General features: G+C 45.9%; 1 protein-coding gene across 3 annotated transcripts; it reads right to left on the bottom strand.

The window, feature by feature from the left end:
- Positions 1 to 335: 335 nt before the first annotated feature.
- On the bottom strand, positions 336 to 12,129 carry LOC120037965 (coiled-coil domain-containing protein 134-like). Of its 3 annotated transcripts, XM_038983914.1 has the most exons (8): positions 11,837 to 12,129; positions 5,896 to 5,992; positions 2,904 to 3,028; positions 2,653 to 2,774; positions 2,186 to 2,270; positions 1,773 to 1,954; positions 1,508 to 1,579; positions 336 to 1,239 (listed from the first exon to the last, which is right to left on the bottom strand). In XM_038983914.1, exons 3-8 carry the CDS (start codon positions 2,998 to 3,000, stop codon positions 1,114 to 1,116), a joined length of 684 nt encoding a protein of 227 aa, XP_038839842.1. In that variant the 5' UTR covers positions 3,001 to 3,028; positions 5,896 to 5,992; positions 11,837 to 12,129; the 3' UTR covers positions 336 to 1,113. The 3 variants fall into 3 exon arrangements, with proteins under 3 accessions (XP_038839842.1, XP_038839848.1, XP_038839833.1); XM_038983920.1 differs by lacking the exon at positions 5,896 to 5,992 and having other exon boundaries at positions 11,993 to 12,129; XM_038983905.1 differs by lacking the exon at positions 5,896 to 5,992 and having other exon boundaries at positions 11,837 to 12,120.
- Between the last annotated feature and the right edge of the window lie 13,672 nt (positions 12,130 to 25,801).

Raw genomic sequence — 25,801 nt, 5'->3', positions numbered from 1 at the left:
GGCAGAGGCAACAAAACACGAGGGGAATATCTCAATTGTATACTCCTCGCATCCTCTGGCTTTCTCAAAACCCATAGTAGGTGGTCAGAGAGGATGGATTTCTGGTTGAATGGATTTTGAGGAGACAGGAGGAGTATGAAATTGAGATCTTCCCTAGATATGCCAAAATATAGATTTTTTTAAAGGCATTGTTCTAGGTGACTGCTGTTCTGACATTTCATTATGGCCATCAGATGGACAGAAACAAATGTGACATCATATAGAAGTTTAAGCTGATGAGTGGTTGCCAAAAGACACAGCGCTAAGACATTATCCCTCCCTAATTGTAGACAAAATAATATGTAAAATTGTTTTTATTTAAAATCATTAGTGACCAAACCCCATTTAACACTCATGCGGACAGTCACACACAGACAGAGCTAAGAAAGCATTCGGGTCTAGGAAAGCAAGTGGCAGACATCATGAAAAGTGGTTCTGCGATCAACACTTGTACCGCAAATCAAGAGGATACACCTAGAGTAGGACCATTCAACAACAAACCCATAAAATCTCATTATATATAAATCTGCTAACTCCGGAGAAGGCGACAGGAAAACTTAAACACAAAAAAGAATTCAACAAATTCAAGCTTTATATTTTAAAGCTTGATGAATGGGAATGTAAACAACTCATACGTACAAAATCCCATCATCAAAACAATTGTATGGTAGTACATTGTATTCAATCTATTCACAAAAAAACATAACATTGGGTATTTGCTGTTTCTTCCAAAGTACAGTTATGTAATCTAGTTATGAAAATGATCTTTCCTTATTAAATCTTCTTCAACATGTGCTAGCTGTATTTTCTTTGTTTCATAATAACTGCAGATTGGGCACAGTTCTGTATACAGTAAGTCTGATTCCACAGATAGAGCTCAACCTCCTTTCCTTCTCTCCAGTTTGTTCATGTGCCACAAACACTTCTAGTTCCCTCTCAAATGCTCTGCTGCCACTTTATCCCTTTGACAGAACTCACCGGTTCCAAGACCCAACCTCTTCATCACTGAATCTAGGACATCCCCCTACATTTTCCTTCTCCTCGTCATTTCTCTCCAAGAGTTGAGGTAAAGTACTATAGCTCAGTACGGGAGCGGGAGATGCGGGGCCCCTTCCTAATCTCTTTCCTCTTGTCCTCTTTCCTCCTCCTCTTCTCCTCCTCCCTCAGGATCTTTTGAAAAGCCTCTGCAGTGTGAAGCACCTGCGCCAGAGAAAAGCAGAGCGCGTGAACGTGTGTTTGAGAGGCATTTTTAATAATAGGTGTATGGAGTGTGGAGAATCAAGCAGCAGAGGATGGGAAAGGTGCAGTCAGTATGAGTTTTACTGACGTTATGCTTGTCTCAAACATAGTCAAGCTTGTTTGTTAAACAAGCCTTAAAAGAACACGCTTTCCAAGTCTGTCTGGTAGGCTTCATTGCGATTGTATACAATGTGGTTACAGAGGCTGAGAGCCACTGTGTGTTACTCACGTTGTCTCTCTCAGTGCGGTATGGGTTGGTGAAGTCCGGGGATTTCTCTATTATTCCCAACTCTTGCGACATCTGACAGACAAGGAGCGAGAGTTATCAGCCATTTTGAATCCATAGAAAAAGATTGGCACATAGAAAACAGTTATAATAGTATGCTTACAACATGCTTATAGAATGTAATAAGGATGCTATAATACATTACATCTGTTGGCTTTAAATAAAGTATAATCATTTCCTCTATGCCCCAGTTCCATCCCCGTCTCACCAGTGAGAGAACATGCTGGTGTGCGCCACCGGTGAACACCCCAGTAAGGTTGCAGAAGCGGAGCCCCCATCGCAGAAGGCCGCCCCAGTCAGGGTTACGGTCGTAGTAGTGGTGGACAATACGTGGGAAACGCAACGCCACGTCCCCAAAGAACGCTGTGTTCTCCACCACATGGGAGTAGGCTATGGAGCGAGATAAAGAGACTATACATTTCATACTTAGGAAATAAACTAGAACGTAAATCACTGCAGACTGACGTACTAAAAGAGAGCGTAAGAGGCGGAGAGGGAAAAGGGGAGGCAGGCAGAAGAGAAAAAAGCAAGATGGTGACAGACAAACCAGATTAGCATCGAGTGAGAAAGAGGGAGGAGAGAGAGCAAAGTGTAGTAACGGTATAATGTCCATAATCTGACCTTCTTTGATTTTGTCATCCATGGGGAAGGGATCATCAGCCTGCATGTTGGCTGCAATAAGGACGGCCTTCGAGTCCTCCAACACCTTCACAGAACACACACACACAATGTAGATTGCCCACTGTGGGTTGACCACCATGGTTGTCCTTGGGCAGAGCAGATACAACATAGCAGATATGTCCTCTGGGAATCAATATATATATATGGGAGGAATACAGTATATACAGTGAGGCTTTAAGCACAAAAGGAAGACTTGGAAGCTAAATCCGGGTTACTCTAGTCTTATTAGTGACCGGCTACTTAGATACTGCTTGGCAAGTGGCCTTATTTGCCTACTCATGAGCTCATAATAATCTAAACATGCTAAGAAACTAACACCGCAATTACTTCCCGCTAAGGCCCCATCATCCTGTTTCTAGCTAATGGTCAGCATGAAGGGAAGTTAAACAGGAGTGGAGCCATTGTACCTTAAACAGGCCCTTCAGCATGATGTCTATGATCTTATACTGCTGGTTGATGTCATTGAGCTCCACCAGGTTCTTCAGAGCATTTAGCTGGTCTTTCCTCTTGGTCTCAAACAGACGCTTGTCTGGGGGGGGGGGGGTGTTCAGGAAGAAATGCTGACAGACATTTCAATACATACACACTAATCAAGGGTCATCCAAGAGGACACCTCTTAATATTCTGAAGGAGGAAACAGACACCAACAGTAGGATACAGATCTCCAGGTTGGAGTCGTGTCTGTGCGTATCGGAGTCTGCAGAGGAGAGGGCTGCAGCAGCAACCACCAGGAGGACTGTACACACACTCAGCATGGTCAAGAGGTGGCGATGGTGAGGCACTCTAACGTACACAGAACAAGAGAAAATGCAGTTAAACAGTATTCTGATTTCTGATATAAATATTTATTATGTTTTTACTGAACTTGTAAAACCAAAATTTACAGTAGGTCTGTCTGGTTGACAGAGCATATTTTGCTATGTGTTTTGAAGGTTATATATATATATATATATATATATATCATATTTTTACTTTTTAAATCCATTTATTTATTTATTTTTTATTTAACCTTTATTTAACCAGGTAGGCTAGTTGAGAACAAGTTCTCATTTACAACTGCGACCTGGCCAAGATAAAGCATAGCAGTGTGAACAGACAACACAGAGTTACACATGGAGTAAACAATAAACAAGTCAATAACACAGTAGGGAAAAAAGAGTCTATATACATTGTGTGCAAAAGGCATGAGGTAGGCAAATAGGCCATAGGAGCGAATAATTACAATTTAGCAGATTAACACTGGAGTGATAAATCATCAGATGATCGTGTGCAAAAGAGCAGAAAAGTAAATAAATAAAAACAGTATGGGGATGAGGTAGGTAGGTAGACTATGTACAGCTGCAGCAATCGGTTAGCTGCTCAGATAGCTGATGTTTAAAGTTAGTGAGGGAGATATAAGTCTCCAACTTCAGCGATTTTTGCAATTCGTTCCAGTCACAGGCAGCAGAGAACTGGAAGGAAAGGCGGCCAAATGAGGTGTTGGCTTTGGGGATGATCAGTGAGATATACCTGCTGGAGCGCGTGCTACGGTGGGTGTTGTTATCGTGACCAGTGAACTGAGATAAGGCGGAGCTTTACCTAGCATGGACTTATAGATGACCTGGAGCCAGTGGGTCTGGCGACGAATATGTAGCGAGGGCCAGCCGACTAGAGCATACAGGTCGCAGTGGTGGGTGGTATAAGGTGTTTTAGTAACAAAACGGATGGCACTATGATAAACTGCATCTAGTTTGCTGAGTAGAGTATTGGAAGCTATTTTGTAGATGACATCGCCGAAGTCGAGGATCGGTAGGATAGTCAGTTTTACTAGGGTAAGTTTGGCGGCGTGAGTGAAGGAGGCTTTGTTGCGAAATAGAAAGCCGATTCTAGATTTGATTTTGGATTGGAGATGTTTGATATGAGTCTGGAAGGAGAGTTTACACTCTAGCCAGACACCTAGGTATTTATAGATGTCCACATATTCTAGGTCGGAACCTTCCAGGGTGGTGATGCTAGTCGGGCGGGCGGGTGCAGGCAGCGAATGGTTGAAAAGCATCCATTTGGTTTTACTAGCGTTTAAGAGCAGTTGGAAGTCACGGAAGGAGTTTTGTATGTCATTGAAGCTCGTTTGGAGGTTAGATAGCACAGTTTCCAAAGAAGGGCCAGAAGTATACAGAATGGTGTCGTCTGCGTAGAGGTGGATCAGGGAATTGCCCGCAGCAAGAGCAACATCATTGATATATACAGAGAAAAGAGTGGTGATTGACAGAGTCGAAAGCCTTGGCCAGGTCGATGAAGACGGCTGCACAGTACTGTCTTTTATCGATGGCGGTTATGATATCGTTTAGTACCTTGAGCGTGGCTGAGGAGCACCCGTGACCGGCTCGGAAACCGGATTGCACAGCGGAGAAGGTACGGTGGGATTCGAGATCTGTTTATTAACTTGGCTTTTGAGGACCTTAGATAGGCAGGGCAGGATGGATATAGGTCTGTAACAGTTTGGGTCCAGGGTGTCTCCCCCTTTGAAGAGGTGGATGACCGCGGCAGCTTTCCAATCCTTGGGGATCTCAGACGATATGAAAGAGAGGTTGAACAGGCTGGTAATAGGGGTTGCGACAATGGCGGCGGATAGTTTCAGAAATAGAGGGTCCAGATTGTCAAGCCCAGCTGATTTGTATGGGTCCAGGTTTTGCAGCTCTTTCAGAACATCTGCTATCTGGATTTTGGTAAAGGAGAAGCTGGGGACGCTTGGGCGAGTAGCTGCGGGGGGGGCGGAGCTGTTGGCCGAGGTTGGAGTAGCCAGAAGGAAGGCATGGCCAGCCGTTGAGAAATGCTTGTTGAAGTTTTTGATTATCATGGATTTATCGTTGGTGACCGTGTTACCTAGCCTCAGTGCAGTGGGCAGCTGGGAGGAGGTGCTCTTGTCTCCATGGACTTTAGTGTCCCAGAACTTTTTGGAGTTAGAGCTACAGGATGCAAATTTCTGCTTGAAAAAGCTAGCCTTTGCTTTCCTGACTGACTGCGTGTATTGGTTCCTGACTTCCCTGAACAGTTGCATATCGCGGGGACTATTCGATGCTAGTGCAGTCCCCAACAGGATGTTTTTGTGCTGGTCGAGGGCAGTCAGGTCTGGAGTGAACCAAGGGCTATATCTGTTCTTAGTTCTGCATTTTTTGAACGGGGCATGCTTATCTAAGATGGTGAGGAAGTTACTTTTAAAGAATGACCAGGCATCCTCAACTGACGGGATGAGGTCAATATTCTTCCAGGATACCCGGGCCAGGTCAATTAGAAAGGCCTGCTCGCAGAAGTGTTTTAGGGAGCGTTTGACAGTGATGAGGGGTGGTCGTTTGACCGCGGACCCGTAGCGGATACAGGCAATGAGGCAGTGATCGCTGAGATCCTGATTGAAGACAGCAGAGGTGTATTTGGAGGGCAAGTTGGTCAGGATAATGTCTATAAGGGTGCCCATGTTTACAGATTTAGGGTTGTACCTGGTGGGTTCCTTGATGATTTGTGTGAGATTGAGGGCATCTAGCTTAGATTGTAGGACTGCCAGTTTGGTCCAGTACTATAAATTACACAGGTTCTAATGAGGTTATCTGTCCCATTTAAACAACTTCTAAAAGCCACTTATCTAAACCCCCAAATAACTTTCACTGACTTCTTACCAGCCCCTGTCTTGCAGCCTCTTTCTTCCTCTCATACACTCTCCATCCTCTAAGCTGTGGGCTGCCTCAACATTCCCTCAGGTCCAGCCTCCTTTCCCTTGGAGCATGTTAATACATTTGAACAGGATAAAAATGAGTCTTGGACTGATGCATATTTGATGAACACTGGCTTTTAAAACATCAGCAGAAAACAAAAGTGTAGAGGGAGGAGAAGACAGCATCGATAGAACACCAAATATAAATTAGCAATGTCTCCATCGATAATATTATCAGAGAGAGCGAGAAGGGGAAGTGGCAGAGAGGGGGGATTGTGAGAAGCAGAAGAAAGATGAGGAAAGTATACTGTGGGATGAGAGAGACCCTGTGGGAGCCAACTGCTTTTCTGCTGAATATTTCATTTATCTTTTTCAATACGCAACAAGGTTAGGCCTAAAGACAGAGATCTGATAGTGAGAGAAAGTGTCAGGGATGTAAGTGAAAGAGAACTGACACCTGATAACATCTTTTCAGCTGTTTCTCAAAATGTAGTATCTCTATTCTGAACTCTTCAGTTGCATTCCCCTACTCAGACACTTACCCTCCTATGGTTAGACTATTTCATTAAAATAATGCCTGAAGATTCAGAGATTGGGTTATGCAAGCTGTGTGATTTGACATAGGATATGACAGGGCATTTGACTGAATCACCACAATATACTATGAGAAACTTTGCAACATCTACTCTGTCAGCAAAAATGGGTGCTGATGATACAGTTGGAGCAGCAGAATACAGACAGTGTTCGATTAGGAACAATTTGCGCATTCTGAAAACATCTTTGGGCTGCCTTCCAGCTTTTTGTACTAAACATGCAAGTCAATAAGTCATATTTCTAAGACGGACAACCAGGGAAGAGGCTTAGTAGTAGGGAGCCCCATATCCATGTTTCGTTACAAGCATAGCCAAGAAGGACATAGATTTTATTAGTGTCAACACCATGGACAAAATGGGCATCGAGCATTGATGCTTCCATCAGAATAGACAAAGTGCTGGGATATTAAGGTGGAGCAGAGAGGGCAAGCGACTAGGACAGATCAATCATATCCCACAGGCATCATGCAAAGCACAGAATTTGAGAAATTACACTCCAAAATGCACCCATTTACTGTAAGCCCCCCCCATCAGCTGTGTCCAGAGGTGTCATGCCCATAGGGGGGACAAGGGCACGTGCCCCTCAGATTTGTCCTGTTTTAAACATTTTCAGATGTTAAATTAATGACTAAACTTCATTTTTAAGCCCACATTCTATAATAATTTGTCAGTGGTACTTTACGGAGGGGGCACACTGACTGGACCAGGCAAAGAGTAACTCCCCTATTCTCCCTAATAAGTGGTTCCTTACAAGGTGCACCAAGGAGCAAAGATATTCTAGGCAGGACGTTAGATTTTTATTTTATTTAACTAGGCAAGTCAGTTAAGAAAAAATTCTTATTTACAATGACGGCCTACCCCAGCCAAACCCTCCCCTAACCCAGACGATGCTGGGCCAATTGTGCGCCGCCCTACGGTCACTCCCGAACACGGCCGGTTGTGATACAGCCCGGGATCAAACACAGGTCTGTAGTAACGCCTCTAGCACTACGATGCCGTGCCTTAGACCTCTGCGCCACTCAGGATCCTTAGTGCATGCAGACAGTATTGTCAGTGGAGGAGAGAGACACACTAACGATTCTTTTGATTTGATTTTAGATGCCAGTGATGGGCAGGACTTGCAGGAGGTATGTTTGTAAATTAATTTGATGAAGCTTTGTAGCTTATTGATTCCTTCTTGATTAATAAATCAAACTAAAAATGGTTGTTTCTCTGTAATAATAGCCATCTAGCAATTTTATGAAGTTGGCTTTAGCTAGCCCAGATAGTTATGAGGTTGGTCGACTGGGAAACCATCTACCAAGCCATTGCAGGCGATCAAGTTAGAGTAGCTTGTCTATCTTATCAGGCATGCCTGCTGGCAAGGTCGCTAGACTTTAGAAAAGCAAGCAATTACTAAATAAGACTCGCGTTCCTTTAAATATTTTAGCAGAGATGTAGGCCAATCGGCCGTATTATTCCTTTTACGTAGTTTGTCATCTGCATCCAACTGGGCTCCATGCAGCTGGCTATAGATGGGTTAGCTGACAACGTCACGAAAACGATGCGCACGCTTCAATGGGGCAGAAGTCCGTGAGTTGTGATTCTGGATGGCCAGATCGCTACAAACAATGACAAGAAACTCCCATGTGGGGAATGGTAAGTGACCCGTTTCAGCTAGATTCATGTTATTCTTGATATCATGTCTTGCTTTGGAGGTGTTAAGGATTTCATGGCAATGCTAAAATTCACTATATAGCTAACCAACAACTATAACAATGTATTTGCGAGACAAGCGCTCATTGTGCAAATGTATTTACACGGGACAAAAATATAAAACGCAACATGTTAAGAGTTGGTCCTGTTTCGTGAGCTGAAATAAATCCCGGAAATGTTACACACAAAAAAACGTATTTCTCTCAAATGTTGTGCACAAATTTGTTTACATCCCTGTTAGTGAGCATTTCTCCTTTGCCAAGATAATACATCCACCTGACAGGTGCAGCATTTCAAGAAGCTGATTAAGGGCCATCGCAGTGCAAGCTGTGCCACTAGAGATTCTGGGTTTGAGTCCAGGCTCTGTCGCAACCGGGAGACCCATGGGGCGGCGCACAATTGGCCCAGCGTTGTCCGGGATAAGGGAGGGTTTGGCTGGCAGGGATGTCCTTGTCCCATTGCGCACTAGCGACTCCTGTGGTGGGCCGGGCACAGTGCACGCTGACACGGTTGCCAGGTGTTTCCTCCGACACATTGGTAACGGCTGGCTTCCGGGTTAAGTGGACACTGTGTCAAGAAGCAGACGAACACATGGTTGGGTTGTGTTTGGGAGGACGCACGGCTCTCGACCTTTGCCTCTCCCGAGTCCGTATGGGAGTTGCAGCGATGAGACAAGACTAACTACCAATTGGATACCACGCAAATGGGGAGAAAAGGGGATTAAAAAAGAAGCTGATTAAACAGCATGATCATTACACAGGTGCACTCTTACTAAGGCCACTAAAGTGTCACAACAATGCCACCGATGTCTCAAGTTGAGGGAGCATGAAATTGGCATGCTGACTGCAGGAATGTCCACCAGAGCTGTTGCCAGAGAACTGAATGTTCATTTCTCTACCATAAGCCGCCTCCAACATAATTTTAGAGAATTTGTCCAACCGGCCTCACAACCGCACAAGTGTAACCATGCCAGCCCAGGACCTTCACATCCAGCTTCTTCACCAGCGGGTTTGTCTGAGACCAGCCACCCGTACAACTGATGAAACTGTGGGTTTGCACAACCGAAGAATTTCTGCACAAACAGAAACCGTCTCAGGGAAGCTCATCTTCATGCTCGGCTTCCTCACCAGTCTTGACCTGACTGCAGTTCGGCGTCGTAAACGACTTCAGTGGGCAAATGCTCACCTTTGACGGTCACGGTGGAGAAGTGTGCTCGTCACAGATGAATCCTGGTTTCAACTCTACTGGGCAAATGGCAGACGTGTGGGCAAGCGGTTTGATGACAACTTTGTGAACAGAGATCCCCATGGTGGGGGTGGGGTTATGGTATGGGCAGGCATAAGCTATGGCAAACGAACACAAATGCATTTTATCAATGGCAATTTGAAAGCACAGAGATACCGTGACGAGATCCTGAGGCCCATTGTCGTGCCATTCATCCACCGCCATCCCTCATGTTTCAGCATGATAATGCAAGCCCCCCATGTCCCAAGGATCTGTACACAATTCCTGGAAGCTGAAAATGTCCCAGTTCTTCCATGGCCTGCATACTCACAAGACATGTCCCCCATTGAGCATGTTTGGGATGCTCTGGATCGACGTGTACAACGGCGTGTTCCAGTTTCCGCCAATATCCAGTAACTTCCCACAGCCATTGAAGAGGAGTGGGACAACATTCCACAATCAACAGCCTTATTAACTCTATGCGAAGGAGATGTGTCATGCTGCATAAGGCAAATGGTGGTCACACCAGATACTGACTGGTTTTCTGATCCACCCCCCTACCTTTTTATAAAAATAAATAAAAAGTATCTGTATTCCCAGTCATGTGAAATCCATAGATTAGGTACCAATACATTATTTAAATTGACTGATTTCTTTATATGAACTGTAACTCAGTAAAATCTTAGAAATTGTTGGATGTTGCACTTATACATTTTTGTTCAGTGTATGTTTTCAATAAACACTTGGAGACAAAATGTAGTTTACATGTTGTCAACAATCTAAGCCAACCGAGTTTTTCTCCATAGTTGCGCACGTGTCGGGTTCTATGCTAAACAACCAACCCCTCTATACACTCGTCTCCTGGCGACCGGCTCATACATAAAGCATCCTCAATTCAGGCTGTAACAGCTTCAATTTCCTTAACTAGTTTTAACGAAGAGCCGCTGGGAAGAAAATATGGGTACTGTCTAAAATGCTCCACCACCATGCTAGAGTGGCTACTGCTACCTCTGATGTTCAGCCAATCAGGCTGCAGGAGTCTGTTTATCCCTGGCTGAACGCCGTGTGCAACATCAGGAAGTAGCACTAACCACTCAAGCATGGTGGTCGAAAATTGTGTTTTATTAAGACAGTGTGCATATTTTTAAAGCTAGTTAAGGAGGAAATTGGCACCCTCGCCCATATTTTTAAAGCTAGTTAAGGAGGATGTTTTATGTAGAGCCAGTCGCGGGGGCCATGAGTGTATAGCCGGCTGCATGGAGTCCAGTTGGATGCAGATGACAAAAGATGGAAAGGAATACGAGCGCAATATGCAGCCAGCTGGGTTAGCAAAAATGCAGAGAAGCATATTTAAGGTTATGATACTATATACCAGTGTGGCATTTTAATGAAAATTACAATTATACAGGAAAAGAGGTATGTTTACATAACCTATGCAGAAAAATACATATATTTTACATGGAATTAAGTATAATCATATGGCTATAGATTGAAAAATCCTAAATTGTCCAACACCTGAAACAGCTTTTTCTTACAATCTGGAGGGGGCTCCATTCATCCACACATAATTCGTGCCCCCTATAAAATAACGTGTGCATGACACCCCTGGCTGTCCATTACAGAATGGGCCATCAAACTCTGTATGTAGGCTGTTGTAAGATATTTTCTTAATACATTAAATGTAGCGTTTAAGAGTTGGAGGCCACGGAAGGAGTGTTGTATGGCATTGAAGCTCGTTTGGAGGTTTGTTAACACAGTGTCCAAAGAAGGGCCAGATGTATACATTAAATGTAATCTAGTACAGTATGTTGTAACATATAATCTGTCAGAGATTAGGGGTTCAGGGTGGGATACATTACAATATCTGAGCTCTCTGCGTGATACATACAGCTGTTATTTTATGCTTTCAGAGAAGCACTGGGTATTGACCAAGTATTTTGTTGCCAATAATTGATACTTTGATGAAATGTCATACAAAACGTAAACTTGTTGAGATAAAGGTTAATATACTGCCAATCAAAATGACCCATTTCTGACCCTGCTTGGAAGCTGTTTTGCATACAGTGGACTTGAACGATCCTTTAATTTCATGTTTCCCATCATTAGTATGTCAGACACCATTTCAAGGAAGAGGCTCGAGCCACAATGATCTTTGTTGCATGGTTTTAGAAGACGTTCGCGTTTTTGTGGTGTGCAGTTCGCTATCTTTGAAAACAACCAAGGTACATGAAATAGCAGCATTTCATTACCTGACGTGACTACTTGTGAATAAACCGGCCATCGAGAATTTGAATGACAATGTAAACCCATCTGTATCCCAATGCATGCATTTCGCTCGCTACTGGTCAGCTGTGGACACTAGACTTCGACATCACAAACTCGCCGTTCACTCACCTCGTAGTAAGAAACAGTGCGATATAAAACGATAGCAAAACTAACGATTCTTTCTCGCTAGCATCAGTTTCCTCGTAAAGATGGAGACATCAGTTGCGGAGTATTTGCTACAATACTCAGGTGACAATATCGCGTTTGAAATGTTAATTTACATACAAAAGTCGCTTGCTCCACTCCGCCACTGCCACGATCGCACCGCTGGCTCTGCTTGGACGAATGATAGCCAGCGATTACATGGAAGGAGGTGGTTTCCAGACGGAAATTTTAGAGCGGCACACAGGCCGTTGTACGCGGTAAATCCCTCCCCCTCCCGTTTATCACGAAAGCAAGTAAAACCATAGACAGAGGACTCTAATGCCAAAAGCCCGTTTCAGCATGGGCAACACCATTGGGGACTTTCACCATTTGAAGTAGTCAACTGGGTGGGACTTCCTATGGGTTATGAAGGATCCCATACAGTACCTGCATCCAGGTCACCAGGAGGGATCAGCCAATGAACTATACTCGTGAGCAAACATTCCATAACTGCAGTTGGCTGTAAATCGGCTAGAAGGGATACAGCACAGGATGGCAACCCTGGTCCTGGAGTGCAGCAGCCACTTCATGTTTTGATTTAACCGACCGGGAAGACCAGTTGTGTTGAATTTAGGCAATCACTTTACTGATCAATTAGCTCAGTTGGTCAGGTGTAGTGCCTAGTTGGGAACAAAATCCTGCAGTACTCAAGCAACAGGGTTACCTACCCCTGGGATACAGCTTATGTCAGAATTGACCAGAATGTACTTTTAGTAGCAGGTCAGGAGAATTTACGCAGCAGGTTAGGTTAATTAACGTAGCAAGCTAGGAGAATTAGGTTAATCTTAGGAAAAGAGATATGGTTTGCTAAAATGCAAAAAACAAAAACGTTTGATGTCAATTTGACATCTGTATCCCATCTAGCCATGACCATCCAAATCGGTGGCCTCAGATTGGCCTATATTTCTACTGAAATGACATATGACAACTGTTCTTTTCCAAACAATTCTTTATAATAAACTTATATTATTGAAAGACCTCAAACATAAAGGCAAATTAATGGATGCTCCCCCCTAGTTTTTTAAACTGACACAGTCAATCAGTAATAATATGACAGGAGTCGTACCAGACACCTCTTCAGAATAAGGCTGTTTGGTTGCAAAAACAGCCATAAATAAATAGATCAATAAATCAAACAGGTCTATAACTGAGAGCCAATGTGTCCGTCTGTCTTCACAGTGAAGTCGGACATGCAGAGATGCATCTCTCTAACACGCCTGAGAAAGGGGGTTAAGGACAGATAGGAAGACGAGAGAAAGAGCGCTCCTAGAAAGAGCACTGTAATGGCATGTGTCTGTGTCTGATGACTAAAACAAGTTGGTCTACACCTCTGACAGAGATGTACTGAAACATGAGTGGAGACTCAGTACGTGGCAACAGCAGGGACAGCACAAGAGATGAAGTGGAATGCATCACGTATGACAGATTTAGTCAATGGCCTGTAAAAATCAATAAAGACTGATAAGTACTGCTCTGTCGACTTTAAAAAAAAGAGGAACATCTCTTACACTAACTATCTTTTATGCTATTACTGTGTGTGGGGGGGGGGTCGCCGGGGTACATGAGTGTAGGATACAGAATGCTGGTGGGCAGGTTGTCGTTGGCTGTGGGAGGCAGGGAGTTCAGTGACTCCATCAGAGTATTGGCCCTCAGTCTGCTCTCCTCTGTAGGAGGGGGGTGGAATATACTGCACTGGAGCTGAGGAAGAGAGAGGGAGAGGTGAGAAAGAGTCAGTGGGTGAAGGAGAGACAGAGAGAGAGAGACTACAAGAGAGATGAGACAGGAGTCTGGTGGAAACAGCTATAATACAGCGCTGGCTTTTTTCCACCTGCCCTCTTTGCATGAATGATGTACACTGCGGTGTGAGGGGTTGAGAGGTCTGCCTCGTAGGGGACTGTTTCCTGACTACTGCTGAGGTGTGCTGGTCTTTCTGGCACTTCTAGCTGTTGAAGCACCCAGGTGGGTGCTGCACTTCAGTAGTGGACTATCCAGCCTACCTACAGAGGAGGAGACAACAAACGAGGTGCCTGATGAAGCGCTCCGGGCCTGTCTAAGTAACTGACTGACGCCGCTCCCTCTCAGTGCCATCGAAGGTCCATCCGCTTACGCTACTGCCCAGCTTTTCTTAACTGCCTGGCTGAACACACCTTATCATCTGAATCTGTGGAAGACCATCACCAAGACCTGCCAGATTTTACATTTGTTTTGTTTGTATTTACAGTATATTTGAGATTCTATTTGTAATGAAAAGCGCTATATAAAATAAATCTATTATTATTATAATAAGAGGCAGCATGCAGCGGATATCGTGACAGGCCAGTCTCCCATAAGACCCGCTCTGATCTGACAAGCTACTGAAGCGCACACTGCTGGAGTACATTCAGCTCTTCAAACCCCTGAATAAGAGTCACACACAAACAAACACACACACACACACACACACACACACATCAAAGCTCTGTCACTAAGGGAGGCAGCAGGGCCAGCATGATGGTGTATCACATGACAAATGGGGACAGTGATGACTTTCAGTGCAGTGACATTCCATTACTGAGCCAGATGAACCCTATGAGGGCCTGTGTCCTGCCACTGTCATGTGTGACACAATGGCGTAGAGGTGGTGACAGGGGGCTGCTTGAACATGGGACAATTTAAAGACTGTGTCTCAGTGACGTTAAACATAGTCTCATAGGGCTTAGCCTGTGTGCTCTCTGTTTGCGTTTTACTCTGCTGCTGTATGTGTTCCAGTCAGTGTGTTGTGTACTGTACCTATGTGAGCAGCTGTCTCAGGGCCTGTGTTGTGTTCTCTCCCAGCTCAGGCCTCTCTTCTCCACCGCCTCCAACATCTGATACAGGTCTGGCTCCCACACCACCACCCTACTGCCATACCGCAACAGCTGCATGGGAGAGACATGTGTTGGTATTCAAGGCTTCATCGGGGTGCTTACAAACAGAAGGCAAAGACACATTTTAATACACTTCAAAATGGTCCTGCACTGCTTCAAAGACCAACAGTAGTGAGTGTGCGGGTGCAGTCTTGAAGCATTTGCATGCTTCCCATCCCAAACAGTTCGGAGTAGTTCATATATGTGTATTTATTATGACGCCGTTCTGGGCCGTTTTGGTCTTCAGCAAGGGTTTTTTCGGCTATTTGTCCACACAAACATTTTTCTTGTGACAAGCCGAATTCGGTAGAAAAAGTCTACGCCCATTCTTCAGTGATTGGTCAACAGTAGGGATTCTTCAATTAAGTGTTTGTTGTCATTCAACAACAGACAATTCGTTTTCATGCAGATTTTTTCCCTTGAGAAATACTGCACCAAACATCTTAGTTAGATGTAACATTATGTGACTAAGATCTCCTTGGCAAAAACATCTAAATGAATTGCAGTATTCTTGAGTTATCTTAGATGAATTCTAACTATTTTGAGGAAGTATATACTGGCTATGGCGTCTCAAGAAAAACAGTACTATTGCCGCTATCTTCTAATTTTTCAAGCAAAGGTCTTTTAAGGGAGTATGCGAGCACACTCGTTCAGTTCACCTAGCAGAGTGTGGCTGGGTGCAGTCTTACCAGTGTGAGTGTGGCTGGGTGCAGTCTTACCAGTGTGAGTGTGGCTGGGTGCAGTCTTACCAGTGTGAGTGTGGCTGGGTGCAGTCTTACCAGTGTGAGTGTGGCTGGGTGCAGTCTTACCAGTGTGAGTGTGGCTGGGTGCAGTCTTACCAGTGTGAGTGTGGCTGGGTGCAGTCTTACCAGTGTGAGTGTGGCTGGGTGCAGTCTTACCAGTGTGAGTGTGGCTGGGTGCAGTCTTACCAGTGTGAGTGTGGCTGGGTACAGTCTTACCAGTGTGAGTGCGGCTGGGTACAGTCTTACCAGTGTGAGTGTGGCTGGGTACAGTCTTACCAGTGTGAGTGTGGCTGGGTACAGTCTTACCAGTGTGAGTAGTGTGAGTGTGGCTGGGTGCAGTCTTACCAGTGTGAGTGTGGCTGGGTACAGTCTTACCAGTGTGAGTAGTGTGAGTGTGGCTGGGTGCAGTCTTACCAGTGTGAGTAGTGTGAGTGTGGCTGGGTGCAGTCTTACCAGTGTGAGTAGTGTGAGTGTGGCTGGGTACAGTCTTACCAGTGTGAGTAGTGTGAGTGTGGCTGGGTGCAGTCTTACCAGTGTGAGTGTGGCTGGGTACAGTCTTACCAGTGTGAGTAGTGTGAGTGTGGCTGGGTGCAGTCTTACCAGTGTGAGTAGTGTGAGTGTGGCTGGGTGCAGTCTTACCAGTGTGAGTAGTGTGAGTGTGGCTGGGTACAGTCTTACCAGTGTGAGTAGTGTGAGTGTGGCTGGGTACAGTCTTACCAGTGTGAGTAGTGTGAGTGTGGCTGGGTACAGTCTTACCAGTGTGAGTAGTGTGAGTGTGGCTGGGTGCAGTCTTACCAGTGTGAGTAGTGTGAGTGTGGCTGGGTGCAGTCTTACCAGTGTGAGTAGTGTGAGTGTGGCTGGGTGTAGTCTTACCAGTGTGAGTAGTGTGAGTGTGGCTGGGTGCAGTCTTACCAGTGTGAGTGTGGCTGGGTGCAGTCTTACCAGTGTGAGTAGTGTGAGTGTAGCTGGGTGCAGTCTTGCCAGTGTGAGTAGTGTGAGTGTGGCTGGGTGCAGTCTTAACAGTGTGAGTAGTGTGAGTGTGGCTGGGTGCAGTCTTACCAGTGTGAGTAGTGTACGTGTGGCTGGGTGCAGTCTTACCAGTGTGAGTAGTGTGAGTGTGGCTGGGTGCAGTCTTACCAGTGTGCGTAGTGTGAGTGTGGCTGGGTGCAGTCTTACCAGTGTGCGTAGTGTGAGTGTGGCTGGGTGCAGTCTTACCAGTGTGAGTGTGGCTGGGTACAGTCTTACCAGTGTGAGTAGTGTGAGTGTGGCTGGGTGCAGTCTTACCAGTGTGAGTAGTGTGAGTGTGGCTGGGTGCAGTCTTACCAGTGTGAGTAGTGTGAGTGTGGCTGGGTGTAGTCTTACCAGTGTGAGTAGTGTGAGTGTGGCTGGGTGCAGTCTTACCAGTGTGAGTGTGGCTGGGTGCAGTCTTACCAGTGTGAGTAGTGTGAGTGTGGCTGGGTACAGTCTTACCAGTGTGAGTAGTGTGAGTGTGGCTGGGTGCAGTCTTACCAGTGTGAGTGTGGCTGGGTACAGTCTTACCAGTGTGAGTAGTGTGAGTGTGGCTGGGTGCAGTCTTACCAGTGTGAGTAGTGTGAGTGTGGCTGGGTGCAGTCTTACCAGTGTGAGTAGTGTGAGTGTGGCTGGGTACAGTCTTACCAGTGTGAGTAGTGTGAGTGTGGCTGGGTACAGTCTTACCAGTGTGAGTAGTGTGAGTGTGGCTGGGTACAGTCTTACCAGTGTGAGTAGTGTGAGTGTGGCTGGGTGCAGTCTTACCAGTGTGAGTAGTGTGAGTGTGGCTGGGTGCAGTCTTACCAGTGTGAGTAGTGTGAGTGTGGCTGGGTGTAGTCTTACCAGTGTGAGTAGTGTGAGTGTGGCTGGGTGCAGTCTTACCAGTGTGAGTGTGGCTGGGTGCAGTCTTACCAGTGTGAGTAGTGTGAGTGTAGCTGGGTGCAGTCTTGCCAGTGTGAGTAGTGTGAGTGTGGCTGGGTGCAGTCTTAACAGTGTGAGTAGTGTGAGTGTGGCTGGGTGCAGTCTTACCAGTGTGAGTAGTGTACGTGTGGCTGGGTGCAGTCTTACCAGTGTGAGTAGTGTGAGTGTGGCTGGGTGCAGTCTTACCAGTGTGCGTAGTGTGAGTGTGGCTGGGTGCAGTCTTACCAGTGTGCGTAGTGTGAGTGTGGCTGGGTGCAGTCTTACCAGTGTGAGTGTGGCTGGGTACAGTCTTACCAGTGTGAGTAGTGTGAGTGTGGCTGGGTGCAGTCTTACCAGTGTGAGTAGTGTGAGTGTGGCTGGGTGCAGTCTTACCAGTGTGAGTAGTGTGAGTGTGGCTGGGTGTAGTCTTACCAGTGTGAGTAGTGTGAGTGTGGCTGGGTGCAGTCTTACCAGTGTGAGTGTGGCTGGGTGCAGTCTTACCAGTGTGAGTAGTGTGAGTGTGGCTGGGTACAGTCTTACCAGTGTGAGTAGTGTGAGTGTGGCTGGGTGCAGTCTTACCAGTGTGAGTGTGGCTGGGTACAGTCTTACCAGTGTGAGTAGTGTGAGTGTAGCTGGGTGCAGTCTTGCCAGTGTGAGTAGTGTGAGTGTGGCTGGGTGCAGTCTTACCAGTGTGAGTAGTGTGAGTGTGGCTGGGTGCAGTCTTACCAGTGTGAGTAGTGTACGTGTGGCTGGGTGCAGTCTTACCAGTGTGAGTAGTGTGAGTGTGGCTGGGTGCAGTCTTACCAGTGTGCGTAGTGTGAGTGTGGCTGGGTGCAGTCTTACCAGTGTGCGTAGTGTGAGTGTGGCTGGGTGCAGTCTTACCAGTGTGAGTAGTGTGAGTGTGGCTGGGTGCAGTCTTACCAGTGTGCGTAGTGTGAGTGTGGCTGGGTGCAGTCTTACCAGTGTGAGTAGTGTGAGTGTAGCTGGGTGCAGCAGGCAGCTCTCTCCAGAGTTGAGCAGAGAGTAGAGCAGGAAGCGACTCCAGGGATGACACACCACATGCTGGGCTGGTGACAGAGGGGGAAAGGACAGGTCAGGATGATGGTGAGGCGTGAATACACTGACATACACAGTGGTCAGATGACGCAGATGCTACGCTACAGGACTGTTCTACTACCACAGACTGGAATATGTTCTGGAATTCATCCAATGGCATTGAGGAGTATACCACCTCAGTCATCAACTTCATCAATTAGTGCATCGACGACGTAGTCCCCACAGTGACCGTACGTACATATCCCAACCAAAAGCCATGGATTACAGGCAACATCCGTATCGAGCTAAAGACTAGAGCTGCCGCTTTCAAGGAGCGGGACACTAATCCGGACGCTTATAAGAAATCTCGCTATGCCCTCAGACGAACCATCAAACAAGCAAAACATCAATACAGTATTAAGATTGAATCCTACTACACCGGCTCTGACGCTCGTCGGATGTGTCAGGGCTTGAAAACTATTACGGACTACAAAGGGAAAACCAGACGCGAGCTGCCCAGTGACGCGAACCTACCAGACGAGTAAATTCCTTTTATGCTCTCTTCGAGGCAAGCAACACTGAAGCATGCAAAAGAGCACCAGCTGTTCTGGACGACTGTGTGAATACGCTCTCGGTAGCCAATGTGAGCAAGACCTTTAAACAGGTCCAAATTCACAAAGCCGCGGAGCCAGACGGTTTACCAGGACGTGTAGTCAAAGCAAGTGTGGACCAACTGGCAAGTGTCTTCACTGACATTTTCAACCTCTCCCTGACCGAGTCTGTAATAACTACATGTTTGAAGCAGACCACCATAGTCCCTGTGCCCAAGGAAGTGAAGGTAACCTGCCTAAATGATTACCGCCCTGTAGCACTCACGTCAGTAGCCATGAAGTGCTTTGAAAGGCTGATCATGGCTCACATCAACAGCATCCTCACGGATACCCTAGACCCACTCCAATTCACATACCGCCCCAACAGTTCCACAGATGACGCAATCTCAATCGCACTCCACACTGCCCTTTCCCACCTGGACAAAAGGAACACCTATGTGAGAATGCTGTTCATTGACTACAGCTCAGCGTTCAACATCATAGTGCCCATGAAGCTCATCACTAAGCTAAGGACCCTGGGACTAAACACCTCCCTCTGCAACTGGATCCTGGACTTCCTGATGGGCCGCCCCCAGGTGGTAAGGGTAGGCAACAACACGTCTGCCACTCTGATCCTCAACACGGGGGCCCCTCAAGGGTGTGTACTTGGTACCCTCTTGTACTACCTGTTCACCCACAACTGCGTGGCCAAACACGACTCCAACACCATCATTAAGTTTGCTGACTGATCACAGACAACAACGAGACAGCCTATAGGGAGGAGGTCAGAACTGGCCGTGTGGTGCCAGGACAACAACCTCTCCCTCAATGTGAGCAAGACAAAGGAGCTGATCGCGGACTACATGAAAAGGCGGGCCGAACAGGCCCCCATGAACATCGACGGGGCTGTAGTGGAGCGGGTCGCGAGTTTCAAGTTCCTTGGTGTCTCAAAAAATTCTACAGCTGCACCATCGAGAGCATCCTGACCGGTTGCATCACCGCCTGGTATGGCATCTGCTCTGCATCTGACCATAATGCGCTACAGAGGGTAGTGCATACAGCTCAGTACATCACTGGGGCCATGCTTCCTGCCATCTAGGACCTATATAATAGGCGGTGTCAGAGGAAAGCCCATAAAACACCCAAGTCATAGACTTGCTCTGCTACCGCATGGCAAGCGGTAACGGAGCGCCTAGTCTAGGATCAAAAGGCTCCTTAATAGCTTCTAACCCCAAGACATAAGAATGCTGAACAATGAATCAAATGGCCACCGGACTATTTACATTGACACCCCCCCATTTGTTTTGTACACTGCTGCTACTCGCTGTTTATTATCTATGCATAGTCACTTCACCCCACCTACATGTACAAATTACCTCAACTAACCTTTACCCCCGCACACTGGCTGGGTACCGGTACCCCCTGTATATAGCCTCGTTATTGTTATTTTATTGTGTTACTTTTTCTATTTATTTATTTTTAACTTTATTTGGTAAATATTGTCTTAACTCTTCTTGTACTGCACTGTTGGTTAAGGGATTGTAAGTAAGCATTTCATGGTAAGGTCTACACTTGTTGTATTCGGCGCATGTGACAAATAAAGTTTGATTTGATCTGATTTGAGACATGAAAGACAACCAAACACTGGCCATACAATGACAAAATCACCAGCACACACTGTGGCAAACCTCTAGATCACCTTTACTCCACACACCTTCCTCACCCTCCCATTGGCAAATCAGACCATAACTCTAGCCTCCTACAAGCAAAAACTCAAACAGGAAGTACCAGTTACGGACTCAATACGGAAGTGATCCGATGATGTGTATGCTAATCTACAGGGCTGTTTCACAAGCACAGACTGGAATAGGTCCCGGGATTCATCCGATAACATTCAGGTGTTTACCACTTCAGTCACCGGCTTCATTAATAAGTGCATCGACGACGTTGTCACAACAGTGACCATACATACGTCCATAACCCAACCAGAAGCCATGGATTACAGGCAACACCCACACTGTGCTAAAGACAAGAGCTGCTGCTTTTCAAGGAGCGGGTCACTAATCTGGACGTTTATAAGAAATCACGCTACGACCGCCAACGAGTCATCAAACAGGCAAACCGTCAATAAAGGACTAAGATTGAATCCTACACCGTCTCTGACGCTCATCGAATGTGGCAGGGCGTGCAAACTTTCACGGATTACAAATGGAAACCCAGCCGCGAGCTGCCCAGCAACGCGAGCCTACCAGACAAGCTAAATGCCTTCTATGCTCGCTTTGAGGGCAAGCAACACTGAACCATGCATGACAGTGCCAGCTGTTCCGGACGACTGTGTGATCTTGTTCTCCGTAGCCGTTGTAAGACCTATAAACAGGTTAACATTCGCAAGGCCACGGGGCCAGACGGAATACCAGGATGTGTACTCAGAGCATGTGCTGACCATCTAGCAAGTGTCTTCACTGACATTTTCAACCTATCCCTGACCCGGTCTGTAATACCAACTTGTTTCAAGCCAACCACCATAGTCCCGGTCCCAAGAACGCCAAGGTAACCTGCCTAAATAACTATCGCCCCGTAGCATTAAGATATATAGCCATGAAATGCTTTGAAATGTGGGTCATGTATCACATCAACACCATCATCCCAGACACCCTGAACCCACAGATGATGCAATCTCTATTGCACCCTACACTGCCCCCACCCACCAGGACAAAATTAATGCCTATATAAGAATGATGTTCAATGACTACAGCTCAGCAATCAACAGCATCGTCCAAATGAACAAATAATCACCAAGCTCAGGACCCTGGGACTGAACACCTCCCTCTGTAACTGGATCTCAGACTTCCTGACAGGCCGCCCCCAGGCGGTGAGGGTAGGCAACAACACATCCGCCCACGCTGATAGGACTGATCACCGACAACTATGAAAAAGCTTATAGGGAGGAGGTCAAAGACCTGGCAGTGTGGTGCCAGGGCAACAACCTTTCACTCAAAGTCAGCGACACAAAGGAGCTGATCGTGGACTAAAGGAAATGCAGGGGCGAGCACGGCCCCATCCACATCAATGGGGCTGTCGTGTAGCGGGTCAAGAGCTTCAACTTCCTCAGTGTCCACATCACTAATGAATTAACATGGTAAACACACACCTACACAGTTTGAAGAGGGCACAACATTGCCTCTTCCCCTCAGGAGGCTGAAAAGATTTGGCATGGGCCCTGAAATCCTCAAAAAGTTCAACAGCTTCACCTTTGAAAACATCTTGACTGGCTGCATCACTGCTTGGTACGGCAACTGCAAGGCGCCCGACCGCAAGGCGCTACAGAGGGTGGTGAGTACGGCCCAGTACATCACTGGGGCCGAGCTCCCTGCCATCCAGGACCTCTATACTAGGCGGAGTCAGAGGAAGACTCCAGCAACCCAAGCCATAGACTATTCTCTCTGTTCTACCTGCTACAGCTTCTAACCCCAAGCCACAAGACTGCTAAACAAGGCTGCTAAATAGCTAATCAAATGGATACCCGGGTATACCTACATTGACCCTTTTAATAACAAAATCTCACAAACACTGGAGTCTACCCAAACACTCACACATACTTACACTGACACCCCAACACACACACTACATATGCTCACACACACATAACATGCGCATACAAGCATTCTGACGCCACACACACACACACTTTCACACTCACCACATACGCTGCTGCTACTGTCTATTATCTATCCTGTTGCCTCGTCACTTTACCCGTTACCTATATGTACAAAGCTACCTCAATTACCTCGTACCCCTGCACATCGACTCGGTACTGGTACTCCCTGTATATACAGTTGAAGTCGGAAGTTTACAAGCACTTCGGTTGGAGTCAGCAAAACTATTTTTTCAACCACTCCACAAATTTGTTGTTAATAAACTATAGTTTTGGCAAGTCGGTCAGGACATCTACTTTGTGCATGACACAAGTAATTTTTCCAGACAGATTATTTCACTTGTAATTAACTGTATCACAATTCCGGTGGGTCAGAAGTTTACATACACTAAGTTGACTGTGTAACGATGTTCGTCTGAGGAAGAAGGAGTAGACCAAGGTGCAGCGTGGTACGTGTTCATGATATTTAATACAGCTGAACACTAGAACAAAAAATAACAAAGCGGAACAAACGAAACAGTTCTGTCTGGTGAAGACACACAAAACAGAAAACAACTACCCACAAAACCCATGTGGGCAAGAGCTACCTAAGTATGGTTCTCAATCAGAGACAACGATAGACAGCTGCCTCTGATTGAGAACCACACCGCCAAACAACAAAGAAATACAAAACATAGAACACAAAACATAGAATGCCCACCCCAACTCACGCCCTGACCAAACCAAAATAGCGACATAAAAAGGATCTCTAAGGTCAGGGCGTGACAGAATGCCTTTAAACAGCTTGGGAAAATCCAGAAAATGATGTCATGGCTTTAGAAGTTTCTGATAGGCTAATTGACATCATTTGGAGGTGTACCTCGGGATGTATTTCAAGGCCTACCTTCAAACTCAGTGCCTCTTTGCTTGACATCATGGGAAAATCAAAAGAAATCAGCCAAGACCTTTGTAGACCTCCACAAGTCTGGTTCATCTTTGGGAGCTATTTCCAAACGCCTGAAGGTACCACGTTCATCTGTACAAACAATAGTACGCAGGTATAAACACCATGGGACCACGCAGCCGTCATACCGCTCAGGAAGGAGACGCGTTCTGTCTCCTAAAGATGAACGTACTTTGGTGCAAAAAGTGCAAATCAATCCCAGAACAACAGCAAACGACCTTGTGAAGATACTGGAGGAAACAGGTACAAAAGTATCTATATCCACAGTAAAACGAGTCCTATAATCGACATAACCTGAAAGGCCGCTCAGCAAGGAAGAAGCCACTGCTCCAAAACCGCCATAAAAAAGCCAGACTACGGTTTGCAACTGCACATGGGGACAAAGATCGTACTTTTGGGAGAAATGTCCTCTGGTCTGATGAAACAAAAATAGAACTGTTTGGCCATAATGACCATCGTTATGTTTGGAGGAAAAAGGGGGAGGCTTGCAAGCCGAAGAACACTATCCCAATCGTGAAGCACAGGGGTGGCAGCATCATGTTGTGGGGGTGCTTTGCTGCAGGAGGGACTGGTGCACTTCACAAAATAGATGGCTTCATGAGGACGGAAAATGATGTGGATATATTGAAGCAACATCTCAAGAATTCAGTCAGGAAGTTAAAGCTTGGTCGCAAATGGGTCTTCCAAATGGACAATGACCCCAGGCATACTTCATAAGTTGTGGCAAAATGGCTCAAGGACAACAAAGTCAAGGTATTGGAGTGGCCACCACAAAGCCCTGACCTCAATCTTATTGAAGATTTGTGGGCAGAACTGAAAAAGCAGTTACACCAGCTCTGACTCAGTTACACCAGCTCTGTCAAGAGGAATGGGCCAAAATTCACCCAACTTATTGTGGGAAGTTTGTGGAAGGCTACCCGAAACGTTTGACACAAGTTAAACAATTTAAAGGCAATGCTACCAAATACTAATTGAGTGTATGTAAACTTCTGACTCACTGGGAATGTGATGAAAGAAATAAAAGCTGAAATAAATCATTCTCTCTTCTGTTATTCTGACATTTCACATTCTTAAAATAAAGTGGTGATCCTAACTGACCTAAAACAGGGAATTTTTACTGGGATTAAATGTCAGGAATTGTGAAAAACGGAGTTTAAATGTATTTGGCTAAGGTGTATGTAAACTTCCGACTTCAACTGTATATATATATATACAGTGGGGCAAAAAAGTATTTAGTCAGCCACCAATTGTGCAAGTTCTCCCACTTAAAAAGATGAGAGGCCTGTAATTTTCATCATAGGTACACTTCAACTATGACAGATGAAATGAGGGAAAAAAATCCAGAAAATCACATTGTAGGATTTTTAATTAATTTATTTGCAAATTATGGTGGAAAATAAGTATTTGGTCAATAACAAAAGTTTATCTCAATACTTTGTTATATACCCTTTGTTGGCAATGACAGAGGTCAAACGTTTTCTGTAAGTCTTCACAAGGTTTTCACACACTGTTGCTGGTATTTTGGCCCATTCCTCCATGCAGATCTCCTCTAGAGCAGTGATGTTTTGGGGCTGTTGCTGGGCAACACGGACTTTCAACTCCCTCCAAAGATTTTCTATGGGGTTGAGATCTGGAGACTGGCTAGGCCACTCCAGGACCTTGAAATGCTTCTTACAAAGCCACTCCTTCGTTGCCCGGGCGGTGTGTTTGGGATCATTGTCATGCTGAAAGACCCAGCCACGTTTCATCTTCAATGCCCTTGCTGATGGAAGGAGGTTTTCACTCAAAATCTCACGATACATGGCCCCATTCATTCTGTCCTTTACACGGATCAGTCGTCCTGGTCCCTTTGCAGAAAAACAGCCCCAAAGCATGATGTTTCCACCCCCATGCTTCACAGTAGGTATGGTGTTCTTTGGATGCAACTCAGCATTCTTTGTCCTCCAAACACGACGAGTTGAGTTTTTACCAAAAAGTTCTATTTTGGTTTCATCTGACATTCTCCCAATCTTCTTCTGGATCATCCAAATGCTCTCTAGCAAACTTCAGACGGGCCTGGACATGTACTGGGGACACGTCTGGCACTGCAGGATTTGAGTCCCTGGCGGCGTAGTGTGTTACTGATGGTAGG

The sequence above is a fragment of the Salvelinus namaycush genome, chromosome 3 (assembly GCF_016432855.1).
Source record: "Salvelinus namaycush isolate Seneca chromosome 3, SaNama_1.0, whole genome shotgun sequence".
Taxonomy (NCBI): domain Eukaryota; kingdom Metazoa; phylum Chordata; class Actinopteri; order Salmoniformes; family Salmonidae; genus Salvelinus; species Salvelinus namaycush.
This window is presented reverse-complemented; position numbering and strand designations above follow the sequence as displayed.